Here is a 13,294-nt window from a genome sequence, read left to right on the forward strand (position 1 = left end):
TGTTATTTTCTGTCTTGTTGAACTTTGCTACTAGTGCTGGGGCCAGATGGTATCTCATTGTTGTTTTGATTTGCATCTCTCTAATGACTAATGATCATGAGCATTTCCTCATATGTTTTTTGGCTGCCTGAATATCCTCTTTAGTGAATTGTCTATTCATGTCTTCTGCCCAATTTTTAATTGGATTATTTGTCTTTGTGTTGTTGAGGTGTAGGAGTTTTCTATAAATTCAAGAGATAAGTCCCTTGTCAGGTATGTTGTTGCCAAATATTTTGTCCAAATCTGTAGGTTCTCTTTTGGAGAAGTTTTTGAAAGCACATAAAAATTTAATTTTTAGAAAGTCCCAATCATCTAGTTTATCTTCTGTTCTTTGTACATTTTGGATTATGCTCGATAGTCTATTTATGCCATAATTGAGGGCCCCTAAATTTGCCCCTAGCTTTTCCTTGAGGAGCTTTATAGTTTTAGGTTTCACATTTAAGTCTTTGATCCATCTGGAGTTTGTGTTTGTGTATGGTATGAGGTACAGATCTTGTTTCATTTTTCTGCAAATAGATCTCCAGTTTTGTCAGTACCATTTGTTATATAGACTCTCTCTTCCCCATTTAATAGATTTTTGCCCTTTGTCAAAGATCAGCTGACCACAGGTCAGTGGATCTATCTCCTCCACTTGTCTAAGTGCCTGTCACTGTCCCAACATCAGGCTGTTTTGACTACTATGGCTATAGTAGATTTTGAGATGAAGGAGTGTGCGATCTATGACCTTCTTCTTCTTCTTCGTCAATAGTGGTTTGCTTATCTGAGGTCTCTGAGATAGAAGAGTCTCTTCAATAAATGGTTTTGGAAAAATTGAATTTCCACATGAAGAAAATGAAACAGGACCAATGCCTGACTCTATACACCAAAACAAATTCAAAATGGTCTAGGGACCTAAATGTAACACTAAAACTATAAATGTATACTGTTGTCTGGCTTAGCTTTTAATAATGGATTATCTAATATAATAAAGGAATAAACAGCCAAAGACAAAAAACAAATGGGAAATCATAAAAAGAAAAAACTTTATGAAAATAGTAGAAAAAGAAGCTCCTAACTGGGAAAATATTAGTGTGTCTCCACTATTCACAAGGTTTTCACTGACCAAGTTTTTCAGAAGTAGATGACACTATCCTTCTTTCAAGTCTGTCTTAATCGGGAAACTCCACTGAAACCAGTCCACTATGGGTGACCCTGGTGGTATTTGAAATAGTGGTGTCATAGCCTCCAGCCTCACAGCAACATGCAAGCCACCATAGCAGACAAACTGACAGATGAATGGTGGTCTGGATGAAGACGCATTAACAACCTGCGATATGCAGACCAAACATCCTTGCTTGCTGAAAGTGAAGATGACTTGCAGTATTTATTGATGAAGATCAAACACTATAATCTGCAATGTGGACTACCTATCAACAGAAAGAAAATAAAAATCCTCACAAATGAACTAATGAGCAACATCATGATAAACGGAGAAAAGATTGATGATGTCAGGGATTTCATTTTACTCAGATCAATCAACACCTGTGGAAACAGCAGTCAAGAAATCAGATGTAATATTGCACTAGGCAAATCTGCTGCAAAAGACCTTTTTAAAGCGTTAGGAAGTAAAGATGTCACTTTGAAGACTAAGGTGCACCTAATGCAAGCCATGGGAGTTCTGGTGGCATAGTGCTTAAGGCATTTGACTGCTAACCAGAAGACTGGCAGTTCAAACCCACCAGCCACTCCTCGGAAGAAAGGTCGAGCAATCTACTTCCTTAGTGATACCACCACAGAAACCCAAGCAGGGGTTGCTGTCAACAGCAGTGAGTTCATTTTGTTTGTTTGTTTATCCATTGCTGGAGAGAATACAGAATGATACAGCTTGATAGATTTTCTTGACCCTTACTTTACAGTTGTGAGATAGGCACAACTAACTTGATGAGAATACCCTGGTGAGGGACACAGCTTCAGAAAACTAAATACAGAACCACTATATGGTTTAGGGTCATGGTTTCATGAGACATCCCAGTAAATTGACCTAATAACATTGGTGTTTCTTTTCTGTGTCCTAGTTCATTGCATAGTGCTTAAGGTCTTAAAAGCTTGCAAGCAGTCATCCTTCACCTAGAGCAAGAGAAGAAGGCAAGTCAAGAATAAGAGGAGGATATGAAATATGTGGCTAATTTCCTCCATGCACAGCTGCCTCCTTTGCTGTAAGACCAGAAGACCTGGATGGTGTGAGGCTACCTAACTGAACATTTTGATCAAAGATTCTATAGAAGAATCCTAATCAAAAGGGGAGAAATTCAGAACAGAATTTCAAATTCTCATGAACTCCAGACTTTATGGAGTCACAGAGGGTTTATGAACCCCTGAAACTATTACCCTGAGGTAATCTTTTAAATGTAAACTGAAAATGTCCCCTGAGGTCTTTTTAAAATGGCAAAATTAATTTAGCTTCACTAGTGAAAAAAGATCCGCCTTGAGCATATACTTCTTATATGGGATCAAATATAAACAGCAACTCAAAAGATAGGAGCTTTAGAGGGCAGTGACTTTATGTTAAAAGAAGGGTGAGAATGGATGCACAACTGAAGGTATGTAATCAATGTCCCTTAATTGTACATGTAGAAACTGTTGAATTTGATGTATGTTTTGCTGTGTAAATTCTCAACAGCAAGAAAATAAATAAAACATAGTGGAAGGAAAAAATAAAATACATTCAATGCTTAATGAAGGATGTACTATACAGAAAGAGGGATACTAATCACAGGAAATTTCATTGAAGAGGTCATATTTGAGAAGAGACTTTAATGAGGGCTATGCATTAATAAATCTCCAGAATGCTGCTTAGGAGGGAGAATGGCCAGACTTTGTCTCATTTCCTTTGGTCATGTTGTCAGAAGGGACCTTTTCCCTGGAAAAGGACATCATTCTTGGTAAAGTAGAGTGTTAGCAAACAAAGGGGAAGACCCTCAAGGAGATAGATTGACAGTGGCTCCAATGATGGGCTCAAGCACAGAAAGGATTGTGAGAATGACGCAGGACCAGGCATTATGTTATACATAGGTGCCATGAGTCAACTCCAAGTCATAGCAACCCTAACAACAACAAACACATGAATGCAAGGAGCCCTTGTGGTACAACAGATTAAGCACTCAGCAGCTAACCAGAAGGTTGGCAGTTTTGAACCCACTCCATGGGAGAGTTTTGTGGAAGTTTCCAAGATTACAGCCTTGGAAATGCTACAGGGCAGTTCTACTCTGTCCTAATAAGGTTGCTATGAATCAGAATTGACTTCATGGCAGTGGTTATGCATAAATGCACTAATAAACACAATCACCAGTCATTCTCAGTTTGTGCAAAAGAGTGGCCAATAAGGGGCTGAAATCGAAGAGGAAAAACAAAAATCAAGAAGATAGCCTGTCACTCAAAAAAATAAATAAATAAAATACAACTGAATACTATGTCCTTTGAATAAGCTATAAAAGCCATGCAAGTCAACCAAACAGTTATTGTGATACAGGTAATAAGAGGGTGCATTTTTTGTAGAGAACATTAAAATACAACCTACTAAGGGAGCTCTGGTAGCATAGTGCCTAAGGCACTTGACTGCTAACCAGAAGGCTTGCGCAGTTCAAACCCACCAGCCACTCCTCAGAAGGAAGATGGGGCAATCTACTTCTGTAGTGATACTGCCTCGGAAACCCAAGGAGGGGTCACTATCAGTCAGGTCTGACTCGACAGCACATAACAACAACAAACAAGGAAAAGTCAGCTGTTTCTTACTATCCTATACCAAAAATTCTAAATTATTCTAGTGATAAAGTAATTCTTCCCTGTCAAAACTCTTTTGCCTCTGATGGTCAACTCAGCTATATACATTCTACATTCATTTAGAGAACAACTTCAAAAAGGTTGGTATCATTGCATTTGTTTCAGTTCAATTGTATCTCCAATCCACATAGCAATATATATACCTATGTTAAAGCAGTAGATTCAAAATTAATATAGAACTTGATTTACTTCAATTGTGTCATTCCATATGCAAATTATTCTCTGAATTATGTATAGTTTACTCATTTAACAATTATTCTTTCATGGGTCTTTGTCTTTTTCCAAAAAGAAAAAATATTAGCACATTAATCCATCTAATTACTTTTTTGCACTGCACTTCTATTTTTTTTTTTTTACTGCCATACTATATCTGTAAAGTTTAACAAAGGAAAATTTTCATTGTCTGTATTTCTATTTATTCAATAATATAAGACAGAAACAGAATAGTCTATACTAACTTTATTTGTATAAATGTGAGTTATTTATTCTCTTCTATGATTTTTACTGAAAATATGATATAGAGGAAGATGATGTTAAAAAAAATCTATCCATTCCAAGTGTCAAATATCTTAGGTACATCACTGCAGTGGCTATTTTCCTAGTTGAACAGGATATGACATTTGACCACAAGAACCTTATAATAAAGCAGGACATATACATAGATAGAACCACTATGTGTGCTAAAGAACCACTATGTGTGCTAAAATGTGACAAGATATGTATAGAAGATATCACAAAAAGACAACACAGAAGAATAAAAAGAGATTTCTAATCTGTAGGTGGGAAATTGGAAAGCTTTCTTAGAAATAATGCAAAATAGTTTTTTTTTTAATTAGGGACAATGAATAAGTGTCACATCCCAGGTTAAGTATGGGGATTATAGAGGGAATAGAGGAAAATCAGTTTGACAGTGGGTCTCAACCTTCTTTTTGCATCTGCTTCACCAGAAGAACTTTTTTTTCAACAGAAGAAAACTACTCAATGCAGGCCCCACCTGGAGATTCCAGGTAGCTGAAGCAGCTGCAGCATTACTTTTTTCTGTTTTTTAACTCCTCGAGTGATTTTTTAGTCAGATATGAGAACCACCAAGCAGTGAAAGAAAAAAAATTAAGTATTTAAAATGTGTGATTGAAAGATGGCTCGTCCCATCTTAAAGCGCTTGTACTTAATTTTAGCTTCTAGAAAATCTTGAGAAATGTGATGGTTTTCTTAATCCCAACATTAGCTAGCTGTTCTCTATATGTTTTGGATGCATGTTCATCTTGAGCAAGGAACACCTGTGGTTACGTTAACCAATTCTTCAAGATCATCCATAGTACTATTTAGAATGAAGGCAATATGCTAGTGCCAAGTAGCATCTTGGTAACAAGGCTGCTGGAAGCCAACATCCACATGAGGAAGAGCAACCAAAAGAGGATAAAGAGAAAATGGATGAAAGAACATCCATGCTTTGCTTCCCACAACAGATGATAGACCAGTTAATTTCAGTTATTCTTTTTAAAGGGAAAAAAAAAAAAAAAATCCTATTCATGAAGCAAAGAGGCACAACTAGAAAGAGTTTACTTTAATTAGATTCTGAGTTCACTGGCTAGGGCCCAAAGGCATTTTGTTTCCCTATAGATAGTGTTGCCAAATAAAATAGAGGACATTCTGCTGTATTTGAATTTAAAAAACAGCAAGCAATTTTTCAGGATAAGTGTGTTCTGTGAAACATTACTTGTTTAGCTGAAATTCAATTTTAACAAGCGTCCTGTGTATTTATTTGCTAAATCTGACAATTCTATGTATAGATCCTGTTTTACAACTTGTTAAGGCTGAAGACATATTCAACAAAAAATAAAGAGACTAGAGAACAATATGTATTTACAAAAATGAAACGGGGGGGGGGGAACCTGCCTTTCTCTGGACAAACTTTATTAAAGCTAAATCTTGAAAGGTTAACCCAACTGTGGTTAACCCAACTGTGCTAATATGCTTTCAATTCCCACAAAGGTGCACCAGAGATACAAGGAAGGTCAAAGTCCGTTATTTATTCTTCGATCTCACTCGTGTAGAAAAGAGACCTGAGAGAATCACTTACTCTCGCTATTCAAAGTAGGCTGTGTGGCCAAGCATCATCTGGGGGCTTGTTAGACATGCAGATTCTCAGGCCTCTGTCCAAGACCTACTACTTCAGAATTTGCATTGTAACAAGATCCCTTGTGATTTGTATGTACAGTAAAGTCTGAGAAACACAAATTTAGTTCTATAGTTTCCAAAAGCTTGCTCTAAGATAAAAAGGCAACAGATTCTTAGGCTCCCTTTGGGCTGAGAGAGGGCCATGTAAGCAGGAATCCCTTCATCAATTAAATAAGACCTAGTTTTGTTTAAGATTCCAAGTAAGATTTTATCAGAAAGAATTTTTAGCTTAAAAAAAATGAAAAGTTTGAAGAATAACCATGTTTGTTCTAACAGAAGACAAGTACTTTACCCAAGTCCTGTGCTGGGAACAGGATCACAACACAATCCAAGTCTCATAACCTAGACCTCTCTTCATTTTACCTGTTACCTGAAAGCAGTCGAAAATACTAGAAATTTCAAAGCTACTGCTTGTCAAAGTGCCATTATGCTTTGTACCACAGGTGTTTTCCAACTGGTCCTTGAAATTCAAAATTAGCCCCTTTCTGTTCACATTCATGCCTAGTACCTTTCTTTCCAGGGCACATCTAACCCAACAAAAAGGGACTATCTATTTGGCTTTCTGAACTTGAAAAGAGGCCTCCAGCTGCAGTTTTGAATACACTGCTAAGTGAGGATACCCTGCAGATTTGTTTATGGATATTTTAGCTAATTATCTTGCTACAGACCATTGAAACGGATCTGGATGGCTGTTCAATTAATAGTGCTGAAGGAGTAATTAGGGAGACTACCAGCTAGTTTAGCCTACCTCAGTGCTGATGTATCAATTGTGAAGATTTTCTTCTGAATGCAGTTAATCACCTAAATAATGCTCAGACTGAAATTAGAGATCACTCACACATTACAACCAGTAAAGTTTTGAGGCATGGCATCCTGAATCTCTGTAATGAATTAACATTATAGCCTGGTTTGAATTTTTCCCTTTTCAGCATGCATCCTACTTTGTTAACAAGTGACTCTGTCACCTCTTAAATTAGGCCTTCTAAAAAGGACACATATTTGGAAATGTTGAAGACTTAATGTAAGATAGTAGCCTTAAAATGCTGGATTTTGTTCCTTCATGCTTTCAAGGTCATGGACAAACAAGACATGAAAACCAGGTTTCCAGACCCTCCCCAATCCACTTGGAGGATGGCTTATAGCGTAGCACCAACATTTTATGTAGTTTTCTTAGTAATTTCATTCAATGCACAGATGACCCTCTTGTTCTGATTTACAATGATCTCTGAGTAACTGCAGATTGACATCAATGATTTTTGTTAGAACTAATTTATATTGATTTTCCTGAAGGTTAGGGATTTTGGAAGTTGATGGGCATCACTCCTCTCTCAGCTTCTCATAGTTTGGTGGCTTGTGTGTTGCCATGATGCTGGAAACTATGATACCTCTATTTTATTATTTTTTAAAATATGTTAGTATGGAAAAAAAAATACTATTTTTAAGTATGTTAAAAAGGGCATTAATTATATTCATAATGTTTTGCAAACATTACCACCATCTATTTGCAAAAGCTTTTCTTCACCCCAAACAAATTCTGTTCATTAAGCAGTAACTTTCCATTCTTCTCTCTCATTAGCCTCTCATAACCACAAATCTACTTTCTGTCTCTATGAGGTTGTCTCTTAGATACCAACTACTGCTATCTTGGTTCAAACATCCATGCAACAGTTACTTATTAGGCATCTACTAGGAGCAAGGCACATAGCTGAGGATGTGGGAACACTACCTTAGTCATGATACCTTCATTTTAAATACCAGCAAAATCACCCTTGGTAGCCAGGTTTCAGCAGAGCTTCCAGGGTAATACAGACTAGAAAGAAAGATCCATTTATCTTCTTCCAAAAATTAGCCAAAGAAAACCCTATGGATCACAACAGAATATTATCCGACATAGTGGTGGAAGATCCTAAAATATGCCATGGTAACAACAAGAGATTAAAGCATACCAAAACCATGAAGACAGTGCAGGACCAGGTGGCATTCTATTGTACATGGGCTTGCCATGACTCGGTGGCAACCAGCAACAGCAATAAAAGTTAATGGAGGGAGGCAGGAGGGACAGCCCTCAGAAGAACCATGACATGGAGAGATTTTTTTAAATTATCTTCTTTGTGACTTTATAGTCAATTTTCTCAGGCATGCAGGTATAACTATCCTAGATTTTTAGAGGACAAAGCTGCTTCCATCATCTTACAGCTAAGGAAACTGAAGCCCAGGGAAATTAAGTGATTTATTCATGTTTATATAATTATTCTGTGATATGATCCTGAGTGCCTATTTCTTTGTGAAAACTTTGGAGAAATAAAGCAGAAATTTGGGAAATTTCCTCTTTGTTCTGAATTTTTAGGGCTAAGACTGAGATATAAAGGAATTATAAGAGAGTGTCAAATAAGAACAAATTTTTAAAACCCCAGCTGCATGACATTTGTTAGATTTCAGTTTAATAGTTAAGATATCATTATGGAAAATGTCTTTTCTCTTAATATGGTCAAAACCTGTAGAAGTAGGAATAAATTAGCAGTTTTCAATATTTTTGTAGCTAGATTTTACCTGTCCTATTTTGTGGATCTTTAGTCATACTTGTTTAAGGTTTATCTTCAATCGTCTTCTACCACCTGTAAGTTTGCCATAATGCAGTGGCTTGCATGTTGCTGTGATGCTGCAAGCTGTGCCACCAGTATTGCAATTACTCATCATGGACAAGTTTGAGCAGAGTTTCCAGACAAAGACAGACTAGGAAGAATGGCCTGATGACCTACTTCCAAAAATTAGCCAATGGAAACCATACATATCACAACAGAATATTGTCTGCTATAGTGCTGGAAGATAAGCCCCCTACATTGGAAGGCACTCAGAATACACAGTGGTCACAACAATGTATCCATGCATGCCAACCATGATCAAGATGTTTCAGGGCTGCACAATATTTTGTTCTGTTACGTATGGCATCACCATGAGTCTAAGGTGACTTGACAGCAAATAACAAAATCAATTTTTCTGTTAGGTGTTTCCCTTACTTTTTCAACCTGCTTTGAAAATCCATTCCTGCTCAAGTGTTTTTTCTCTCTCATGTGAACTAGAAGCATCACACACCCTTGAACGCAGCATCTAGCAGCAACCATACTGAATAATTCAGGTACTTAGTAACTAACTGTTAAAGTCTCTTTTGGTCCAATAATTCTAATTCTGACAGTTTAGAAAAGGAATCAGGCCCACCAGGTTAGCAGCCAAGATATACATTGTAACATTATATTACAAAAAAAAAAAAAAAAACCTCATTGCTGTCCAGTCAGATCCGACTCATAATGACCCCTCCTTGGGTTTCCAAGGCCGTATCACTATGGAAGTAGATTGCCTAACCTTCATTCCAAGGAGCGTCTGGTGGGTTAGAACCATTAGCCTTCTGGTTAGCATTCAAATGCCTTTCACAGCATGTAGTTAAGAGGAAAAAAAGGAGTTCAGGAAACTTTATGGGCAATGACTTAATGTGTAGAGAGATGCATATGAAAGATGTACACTGATAATTTAAAGCAAGTTATGTATATCTAATGGGATTTCTTGTGATCTTTAGTCTTGGTTCATGTAGTTCTTGATTTTTTATATAATGAGTATTTAAAAAAAAAAGGAAAAAATATATTTAAGAAGATGTACCAATTCAGAAAATGAGTTTGTGTCAACAGCAGAAGCTTCATTAACCAGCCTTTCTGCATTTCCTTTTTGAGGGTCTGTGATAAGCTTTCAAAGTATGATTCTTATCCATAATCTCAATTTTTTTCACCTATGACCGAATTATTAACTTAGTATTTTTGATTTTCTGACAAAAATACTAAAGATAATAGTGTTTTGGTTCTATCATGCTGCTATGACAGACGTACCACAAGTGGATGGCTTTAACAAACAGGAGTTTATTCTCTTAGAGTTTAGGAAGCTAGAAGTCCAAATTCAAAGTGCCAGCTCTAGGGGCTGGCTGAAGGCCCTCTGACCTTGGGCTTCCATGCTGCTTCTTCCTCCTGGCCCACTGAAGCTAGAGACTTCTATTAAGTCAGGCAGCTGCTGGGGCTGACAAACCCAAGGTTGCCAAGTAAAATGGCACAGTGTCAAGATTATCAAACAACATGAGGTCATTAGTTCCAGTCCAGAAACAGTCTCAAGATCAGCAGACAGCATGGCAGGCTGCTAAATGAAGACTCAGCTACATGCAGGGTCCAAGCATGCCACAAAGCTCAGAAATCATTCTCAAAGCTGCTGCTTACACACTGGAAGCAGCCCACATCCCTAAGGCAGCTACTCACAATAGATTCCAACATGGAGTTGATTACCAAGCTCATCATAGGGAAATCACTACATCCAGCTCTCCAGCCACTCAAAACCAGGCCCAACCAAGTTGACTTATAACCTTAACTACCACAAATAGTCTTAACAATATAATATTACTGATACAAAAATAAAACCATGTTCATAAGTTTTGGTAAGTTCTAAAGTCTGTCAAGCATGCAAAAATTTACAAAAATCATTCAATTTTAAGAATTTCTATACTTAGAGAAACTTTAAAATGACAAATTCAAGACATAAGATAAGGCAATAATTAACTTCGGAAATACATAGATCTGGTTTTAAATCTTGGCTCTCCATTTACTAGTTTTATAGGTTTGTACATATAAATGAGTTATGCATGTCAAACAAGATCATGTATGTAAATCACTTAGTAGAAAGTGTTCAATAGTTAAAATGTAACTTTCAAAAGCACCAAAATCAACATCATCATCATCAGCATTTCTTTTTAATGAATGTCACCTGCTGCCAAAGGTCTTTATGTGCTGCTCTTGGAGAACTAAAGCTTTATTATTATTTTCTCCATCCCTACACAATCCTGCATCTAAGCCAATAGTATTGTAATCTTGTCATACTTCTGATAAGTCCACAGGAGATGTTCTGAGTGAACTATAAAATGCCATTCTGCTAAGGAATTCTAAGGTTAGTTCTCCAGAGATCTACAGATGCTAGCTCACAGGGCTGTACCTGCCAGGAGGATCCAAGGCCAGGTAGGCTTTTGAAAGGTGTACCTGCTGAGCAAAGACTTAGTCATGCCACTTGACTCAGAGAAAGGACTAGGCAGACATGGCTTCACAGAGCCCAGTTGTGAAGTCACTAACACCACAAATTAAGGGTTATAAACAGTGAGCTCAGAGGAATATTGGCCTTTTCCCACATATAGAGCCGACAATGAGTGGCAGTGTCACTTGCCCATAGGTGCTTAGTGAGTATATTTTCATTGATGATGAATTTCAGTCCCAACACTGGTTGTTTAGCCCTCTCAGTTTTAACTTAAGGAGCCTAGTGGTGTAGTAGTTAAGCACTGGGCTGCTAACCATAAGGTCAGAGGTTCAAACTCACCAGCATTTGTCAGGAGAAAGATGTGACAGTCTGCTTCCATAAAGACTGCAGCCTGGAAACCCATGGTGCTGTTCTACTCTGTCCTATAGGGTCGCTAAGAGCAACTCAACAGCAGTAGGTTTAGTTTTAATGTCTTTTGGAAAAAAATAATCAGCTAATAAATGTAAAGCATTCCAACACCATGACATTATATAGAGACCATGTAATATCATTAGCAGGCAGAGAATGACCATAATTATTTTTTTTTCCCAGAATGTAGAGCTAATACTCATTCCTACCTGATGTGAGAATTTAAACACAGCCATTAATCATTGACAACAACATGTAATTGACAAAGCTAAAAAGTCACCAAATGCCAGTATATCTGCACTGATACTTAACCTTTTTTTCACATTAAAATTCTTAGATAGAAATAAACTTCCTTTGATATTTATTGTCTTATTTACCCCAAAATTTCAGGCATGTTGATAAATGGAGTAATAGTTTCTGGTGTCACTGTGGCTGTGAAATGCATTTTAGTGCCTTCTGCTGCTGTAACTTAGTAATTCATTTTGACACTTCCATTTGTAAATCACATGTTAGGTTGATAGAAGTAGTGCTGTGGAAAAATACTCTCCTTTTGTCAATACAAAGAACCTGGACTTTAGGATTAGTGGTATCTGTATGTGTGACATTTACTACACAAGCTCAAGATTGTCTACATTCTGCTGAGTAGTCCCATTTTTAAGCTACAGCATCTGTTAATCTTTAAGCACAAAAAGTCATGCGGGGGGGGGCTGGTTTTAGGTTAGTAAATAATATCTTGAGGTATTAACTGATGTTTTAGTTTATTTGCTAGGAAGTCTAGCAAATAATTTAATGTACACCTCTAGGAACTATGTAGGATTGTATGGCCTTATATTTTGAATGAATTAATAAATAAAGTTAATATTATATCTGATAGCATAGTGCCTAAGGGATTTGACCGCTAACCAGAAAGCTGGCCGTTCAAACCCACCAGCCACTCCTCAGAAGGAAGGTTAGGCAATCTACTTCCATAGTGATACCACCTCAGAAACCCAAGGAGGGGTCTCTATGGAGTCGGGTCCAACCCAATGGCACATAACAAGAAGTATCAGTAGTTGTATATTAAGACTTGTTTTTTGTATTTGCTTATACTTACATTTTTGGACATTTTAGAATATTTTAGAGAGAAAAATGCCTAAAGTATCAACCTTGTCTTTGAAAAGCTGTCAATATTGTGGGGGCAGTGGTGGCTAAGAGACAGTCATCTAGCAGGCATTGATTGATAGTGCTTTAGTAGATATAAGCACAGGACTTTGAGGGGGGATGGAAGGGACTACTTAATTCCAACTGTAACAATAATAAGAGATGATTTAATAGGTGATAAATTTAATTCAGTACTTTGTCTAAAATAGTTGGTAAATATATATATATATATATTTTTATTACAATATAATCCTCACCCTGATGCTCACTTTTGCATTTCTGTTTCAGAGACGCCCTAGCAGATGGCCTGCAATGAAGTTTAGAAGAGGTTCTGGACATCCTGCATATGCTGAAGTAGAACCAGTTGGAGAGAAAGAAGGTTTTATTGTCTCAGAGCAGTGCTAAAACTTCTAGGACAGAGCAGCACCAGTACTGGCTTACAGGTGTTAAGACTAAAGTTTTGCCTATACCTTTAAGACAAACACACACAAAGGAGTCCTAAGCTGCTGTAGCCTGAAGGAGACAATATCTCTGGACAAGCCCAGCCCAGGAAGGGTAAAGGAAAAAAAAAAAAAAAAATTCAAACTTACACAAGATGTCACATTACCACTGAACTTAGAATTCCTTAGCAGAATGGCATTTTATAGTTCACTCA

At 37.2% G+C, this 13,294-nt stretch overlaps 1 protein-coding gene across 1 annotated transcript in view; it reads left to right on the forward strand.

Annotated features, from left to right (window-relative positions):
* PLXDC2 (plexin domain containing 2) overlaps positions 1–13,044 on the forward strand; it is a 711,109-nt gene extending 698,065 nt beyond the window's left edge. Inside the window, exon 14 of the mRNA XM_007936353.2 lies at positions 12,928–13,044. Coding sequence (XP_007934544.1) covers positions 12,928–13,044 — 117 coding nt within the window. The remainder of the gene's footprint in view (positions 1–12,927) is intronic.
* The last annotated feature ends 250 nt before the right edge of the window (positions 13,045–13,294 follow it).

The sequence above is a fragment of the Orycteropus afer genome, unplaced genomic scaffold (genome assembly GCF_000298275.1).
Source record: "Orycteropus afer afer isolate SDZICR_OR568_19922 unplaced genomic scaffold, OryAfe1.0 scaffold00035, whole genome shotgun sequence".
Taxonomy (NCBI): Eukaryota; Metazoa; Chordata; class Mammalia; order Tubulidentata; family Orycteropodidae; genus Orycteropus; species Orycteropus afer.